Consider the following 7327-nt stretch of genomic DNA (forward strand, 5'->3'; position numbering starts at 1 on the left):
TAGCTCAAGTTGTGAAAGAAAACATGAAGCATTACGCCGTAGGCCTAAAGGACTGATAGCTTCTCCATTTTTCTTTTCTTTGTTTCTCGTGTTTCTGATATACAATGACAACGTACATGCTCTTTGTACTATTAGCTTAATTTAACACGTGATATTAAGTTAATTAAGTATAATTTTTATTAAAGTTTCTAATTATTTTTTAGATCTATTAATTTGATTGTGTTAATATTTGTTAAACCGTCAGTGAATATATCTTTTAAATTAATTAAGTAAACTTGCTAATCGTTAAATAAAAAATATAAAAAGGTCATTGAAAAATCAAATGGTAGAATACTTCTCTGATTTAATAAATATATATGGGAAAAGAAGTACATAAAAAAGAGTCTACTCCTATTAAATATTAATCTTCAAAACCACAAGTCAGATAAAGTTACTCTGCAGTAGAGGGTAAATATCACATCGTCCATTGGTACCCCAAAAAAGAGGAGGGAAAAGAAGGGTGATCGTTTTGGCCTTCCCATTTATAGGGATTCGAGACGGCCAAATATAAATTTACAAGAATTAATTTTTACCTCGAATGCCATGATAATTGATAGCCTTTAATTGTGAAGAAATATCAAAGAATTTTGGTGAGATGCAAGAGGAAATATTGGATTTAACATTTTAGCGCATATATACACAGATAGTGATGAAATCTTTTTACATCATCAATATAATTTAAATTATATAGCAAATCACGTACTATTTATTACTCCATCCGTTTCAATTTATGTGAACCTATTTCCTTTTTGGTCCGTGCCAAAAAGAATGATCTCTTTTCTTATTTGGAAACAATTTACTTTTATGCAATGATTTATAGCCACACAAAATATATGTGCCTTATTTTACACCACAAGTTCAAAAGTCTTCTCTCTTTTTTTAAACTCCGTGCCCAGTCAAATGAGTTCACATAAATTGAAACGGAGGGAGTATATGTTATTAATCAATATTTATTTATTAAATAAAACTATCTGCAATTATATTTTAAATGATTTGATTCTGTAAATATTAAAGTATTTTTGGGAGTTGTGTTTTTTCCCTCCATTCCATTTTCTCAATAGCCTTGAAACACTTTGATTTGCTTTTGGTCTTTTGGTGACTCATCTTGAAATTCTTGGTCAACCTAAACAGTTCTAAGAGATTAGGAGCCGCTACCTTTAGGCATGGACTACCTTTTCGTGTCTTTCGATATAGTATATGTTTACTCAAATGGAAATCAAATAATTTTTCAAAAGGAAATGACAATAAAGAAAAAGACACTTGATCGAAAAGCCTTAATTTGCGTTGTTGTGATTGGATTCCCTAAGCCCTATATAAAGGGGTCATTTGTCAAAGTTTTTAATCAACGCCATAACTAACTCTAAACAAGCCATTTTATACTTTGAGCAAATCAAAAAAAGTATAATGGCGTTTAGAGTGAAAGTTTCTGTTTGCATCATTCTCTTCTTGTCCTTCTCATCATTCTTCTTCTCATTGGGTACTGCCCAAGGGGGTTTCAACTATAGAGAAGCTCTTGAAAAGTCCATTTTGTTCTTTGAAGGACAAAGATCAGGGAAACTTCCCCCTAACCAGCGTGTCTCTTGGAGGGGTAGTTCGGGACTTTCAGATGGTTCACTTGCTAAAGTAAGTTCAATTTTTTTTTTTATATTTTACCATGGATTTGCAATTAAAGTTTAACAAGCGACTAAGAACTACAACAACAACAACAACCCAGTGTAATTTCACTAGTGAGGTCTGGGAGAGTAATGTGTATGCAGTCTTTATCCTACCCGAGGGGCAGAGAGGCTGTGTCTAGGAGACTCTCGGCGCAAGAAGACGACAAGCGACTTAAGAACTATACCACATAAATCCCTTATGTTGCTAGGTTATTGGTTTTTATTAGGATTTAGGTGTTAAAATATCAGTCATATGGATGCTATGGTTACTGATTTATAACTTCTTTCCATTTTGCTATACTTTAATTAACGTATATTATTTGATAGTCAGTAGAATGTCATTCATTAACGATACACAAAATGAGTTCTGCTATTATAAAATTGTTATTGTTTAATTATTTGAAATGTGCGTGTATGAAAATATCATTGCTTTCTTTCATGCTTGATATAAGTTCATAACAAACCATCATTATTCTCTTATAGAAGTATTTATCATCATTATGTCCCTGAGTGATTTTTCTAATTTTATTTTGAGTGAAGGATTGAGAAACATTGTGTCTAAAATAAGTGCTACAATTTTGGCAGGTGGACTTAACTGGAGGCTATTATGATGCTGGAGACAATGTCAAGTTCAATTTCCCAATGGCATACACTACCACAATGCTCTCTTGGAACACACTTGAGTATGGCAAGAGAATGGGGCCCCAATTGCAAAATGCACGGGCCGCTATACGTTGGGCCACCGATTACTTCCTCAAATGTGCAAATGCTGCGCCCAACAAGCTCTTCGTTGGCGTTGGCGATCCAAATGCTGATCACAAGTGTTGGGAAAGGCCTGAAGATATGGATACTGTCCGGAGTGTCTATTATGTCTCTCCGAGCAGTCCTGGTTCCGACGTGGCCGGAGAAATGGCCGCTGCTTTAGCTGCTGCCTCATTAGTTTTCCGGACGGTTGATCCGGTGTACTCAAAAAAGCTACTGGGAAATGCAGTGAAAGTGTTTAGATTTGCAGTTCAATTCAGAGGCTCCTATAGTGATTCACTAGGCTCTGCAGCTTGCCCATTCTATTGCTCATACTCTGGTTATAAGGTATGTATAGTCCACTTCCCTTATTATTGGGCCAAGTTATGGCTTAAAGTAGGGGTGTTTAAACCGAGCCAAGTTATGGCTTAAAGTAGGGGTGTTTAAACCGAACAGGAAAATCGCATTAAATCGAAAAATCAAATCAAATCGATTAAAACATCCGACTAGATTTAATTTGACTTGGTTTGGTATTGAGTAAAAAAATTCGAACCAAATCAACATATAAATATATAGATTTTATTCATATTTTTAAGACTTTATAGGGAATTTTCTTTCGAAAATGTAGAAATATTTGGATCCTCTCATGTATTAATCTTAAAAGCGTAAATTAACGAAAATTATTGTTAGACGACTAAGAAAATAACTATTATGTGTTATTAAAAAAAAATTCCATTAGAATATTTTAATATATCATATGTTTGTTAATTTTTTTTTCCATATTTACTAAACATATATTCACTTATCAAAGCTTTATATATAATTTTAACAAAGTAAGATTGAAATAATGACCATGTAACAAAAAAACCCGAAAACCCGAAAAATCCGACAAAATCGAACTAATCCAAACTGATATAGTTGATTTGGTTTGGTATTGATAAAAACCGAACCAACCTTCAAATACAAACTTGGGTCTATAGATAAATGGTTTTCTGGCCCAACAACCAGAGGCAGATGTAGTGTGTTAGTAATGAGTTCAATTGAGCCGGTGTAAAATTTTTTTATCAAAATTACAAAAATAGTATATATGAACTCATAACTTTAAAAATATAATGAGTTCAATGTTAAAAAACTTAAATGCTGAACCCATAAAATATAAATTCTGGATCCGCCTTTGCCAACAACCTTGATGAGTAGGATTTGATTGCTTGGTTCAAAAAGAGGGATTTTATACTAAATAGCTGCCCGCCCGTCCAAAACAATAGATGTCAAATGTATAATATATGTATATATGTGTAGCCATGCATAATTAGTGGATAATATGTGTATATCTGCTAGGGGATGTAAGTATTTTTGGCCGATTGACCCACTATGTAACTTGCCCAATAAATGGTTGTTCGATCTGGCCAATTTAAATTGCGTTAATTGACTTTGTAGGATGAGCTATATTGGGGAGCGGCATGGCTATTGAGAGCAACAAATGATATTTCATACTTAAACTTCATAAACACATTGGGAGTCAATGATGTACCAGACTTATTTAGCTGGGACAACAAGTATGCTGGTGCTCATGTTCTTATGGCAAGGGTACGTATTTGATCCAGATTATTCACATTAATTACATGTATGTTTTGTATTAATAAAATTTGGTTCTTTCGGTTATTTAAGACTTCATAATCAGTATATATAGCCTGAAATGTTTCTAAATGTTGTAGAGAAGCGTTGTTGGAAATGACAAAAGGTTTGATTCATTCAGACAACAGGCTGAAAACTTTGTTTGCAAAATATTACCCAACTCACCTTATACAAGCACCCAATATACAAAAGGTGAGGCAGGACTACTTTTTTTCTCTTTTCTTTTTTATTATTTTGGGTGCTATATGAGTAGTATTTATTTAAATTACTTATCTATTACAGGGGGCCTAATTTACAAGCTACCTGAAGAAAATCTTCAATATGTGACATCCATCACATCTTTGCTTACCACTTATGCCAAATACATGGCAAGTAAAAAGCACACTTTCAACTGTGGAAGCCTCTTGGTCACAGAAAAGACCATTAGAATACTTGCAAAAAGACAGGTAAACTTGTCTCATTTAATAAACCGAACTAGTAAATTACTTTAATTTGAGTTTGATTAAGTCTTACCAACTGATGATGTAAAATATGTATACACTTAGTGGAATTTGACCTATTACAACAATCTATTTTTGCAATTTGTTGAGGTAGCTAATTTGTGGTGTTGTCTTTAATTATAGGTGGACTATATATTAGGTAACAATCCAATGAAAATGTCATACATGGTAGGCTATGGAACAAATTACCCTCGAAGAGTTCACCACAGAGGATCATCTTTACCTTCAATGGCAATGCATCCACAGTCATTTGGTTGTGATGGTGGATTTCAACCATACTATTATACAGCAAATGCCAACCCAAACATATTGGTTGGAGCAATTGTTGGAGGTCCTAATCAAAATGATTTCTTCCCGGATGAACGTACAGATTATAGTCATTCAGAGCCTGCTACTTATATTAATGCTGCCATTGTTGGACCTCTAGCATACTTTGATAGTTCCGAACGTTAGGGAAAATTAAAAGAGGTATAAGGGGTTGTTTTACTTTTAAAATTTGTAAATATATCCCTAGATTGTTGTCCAAAAACATATGGGCATGTGCCCCCAAAAGTTGGTGGCTACATAGGGATACTTTTAATATACCCTTCTCATGTACCCTGTTTTAGATGTTCTTTTGTTTTTAGTTGGGTTGTTTTCTTAAAGTGGATGGTTTAAAATTTATGAGGGTGAAGTACACAAATAGCAGTTAAAGTGGATGGTTTAAAATTTGTACCTGCTTGTCCTATGACTATAATTTCAACTTTAACAAGTGTTATTCCTTGCTGGTCCAAATGAACAATACTTTAAACTTTTGATCTTAAGTTTTGCATGTGGCAAGTGGAGGTCGAAATTCAAAGAGCATCATATAGACAATAAAATTTGTGTCAAGAAAATAATTAAGTCTAAAAAATATTGCAATAATTATACGTAGTATTTTTTTCCAAATAATTTGAGTGTAACAATTTTTATGAATATTTTTATTTTTCTTTTCAAAGGTAATTTTAAGGGCTCTTGTTTCCATGAACGATAATCCAACTAGCACGAAAGTTGCTTTAAACTAATGCTCCTTGAAGCTTGATTTGTTTGTCACACCTCCTTTTTCGCCTACACCCGCGATGACGTAAATATGGAGTTTTTCCAATTAAAGGGCAATCGAAACGGAATTCATTTATTATTAAAAAATTCAGAGTCGCCACTTGGGAGATTTATGGTGTCCGAAGTCACAGGTTGAATCTCGAATCGAAGAAAAGATTGACTTTGTATTACAATCCGCGAACCAGAAATCCGAGTAAGGAATTTTGTTAACCCGAGAGAAGGTGTTAGGCATTACCGAGTTCCGTGGTTCTAGCACGGTCGCTCAACTGTTATATTCGGCTTAATTATTTGATTTTAGTACATGTTCAAACCTATGTGCATTTTTAACCTTAACCGCTTTTATTCATTTTTGGGAAGATTGCAACGTTATTAAAACACGTTTTGAACTACGTCACATAAATGCACCCGTGGTCTTTGACATATTTTAATATTGTTGAGATTTGGATTTGGGTCACATAAATGCGCACCCGAGTTTAGGGAGGTAATGTTATTAAAATACGCGCCTAAAGAGACTAACGCGTTATTTTGGGGAAGACCGTGAAATTCGCTAAACGGCCCGTCTCGAAATTTAAGTATTTTAATATATACAATTATCGAGGGCCCCGCAATCTAGGTGCTTTATTTGGCGAGGCTCATCTCGTCCATTATTTAAAGGAAAACCTACAGTAAACTACGATTTTCTATTTAGTTTTATTGTCTTCAAATAAAAAAACTTAGTTAATTTATGAACTACTATATTTAAAAACCCGCGTGTTTAAAAAAATGCCCAATTTTGGGGCCTTTGATCAAAGCATCGGGCTAGCAAGCATATTAGTGGCCTAAAGGGAGGTGGACTTTTTACCAAATTTGAATGATCCATACAACTGGGCAACGGTATAGCCCAGACTGCTCATATTAACTTAAACGATCCTGAATGAAGTTTCTAATTCACTAGTTTAATACCAATTCACTAATTTATTACCTATTGTAATTAAAACGAATTAATAATGCACTGAAAGCAGGTAAACAACTCGCAAAATGATTTTGTATTTCCAAAACATGCAATTGACACTCCAACTCTATTTTTAACTAACGGATCAGTCAACGTCTTATGCCACTGTCATACTAACATCTAGTTCGACATTTACATGACTGCTATTACCAATTTGAACAACGGCCATTAATGCAAGCACAATTTCACAGGTTCCAAAATATAATGCTAACTTCAGTTATTTTCTAGCTTTAAGTGTTTAAACTGAACAAACACACTAAACTAACTATAGCTAATGCATATAGTCAATGCTTTAATCAAATTCCAATACTATTTACATTTTACACTTTCCTTTTCCTTTCAATCGATGTAGTACTTTCCTGAATTAGCAATTGGCATAAAAAAACTGATATTCAGAACTAGTCGAACATAATCCAACGATCCAGTAATCTAACAGTCACAGTCCAGATTAATTTAACAGTCCAACAAGCTCATTTTTAACTACAGGAATCAGTTACCAGAGGCTAACATGTTTCAGTATGAACTATGTTAAAAAAAATCTCTCATACAACTCCATTTCAGTCCACTTACTACATACTAACAGGGATCTACCTATCATCAGTGACTGAAGAATTTAAATACACAAGTCATATAGAAATCAAAGCAGAATTTCAACTCTTCACGTATATTCAAACTTCATGTTTTCAGCT

General features: G+C 33.8%; 1 protein-coding gene across 1 annotated transcript; it reads left to right on the forward strand.

The window, feature by feature from the left end:
* The first annotated feature begins 1343 nt into the window (after positions 1-1343).
* On the forward strand, positions 1344-5330 carry LOC104236652 (endoglucanase 3-like). The gene is made up of 6 exons (XM_009790625.2): positions 1344-1662; positions 2280-2783; positions 3873-4022; positions 4151-4262; positions 4353-4516; positions 4694-5330. The coding sequence occupies exons 1-6, from the start codon at positions 1444-1446 to the stop codon at positions 5021-5023; spliced, it is 1479 nt and encodes a 492-aa protein (XP_009788927.1). The 5' UTR covers positions 1344-1443; the 3' UTR covers positions 5024-5330.
* Positions 5331-7327: the final 1997 nt, after the last annotated feature.

This window comes from Nicotiana sylvestris, chromosome 3, assembly GCF_000393655.2.
Source record: "Nicotiana sylvestris chromosome 3, ASM39365v2, whole genome shotgun sequence".
Lineage (NCBI taxonomy): Eukaryota > Viridiplantae > Streptophyta > Magnoliopsida > Solanales > Solanaceae > Nicotiana > Nicotiana sylvestris.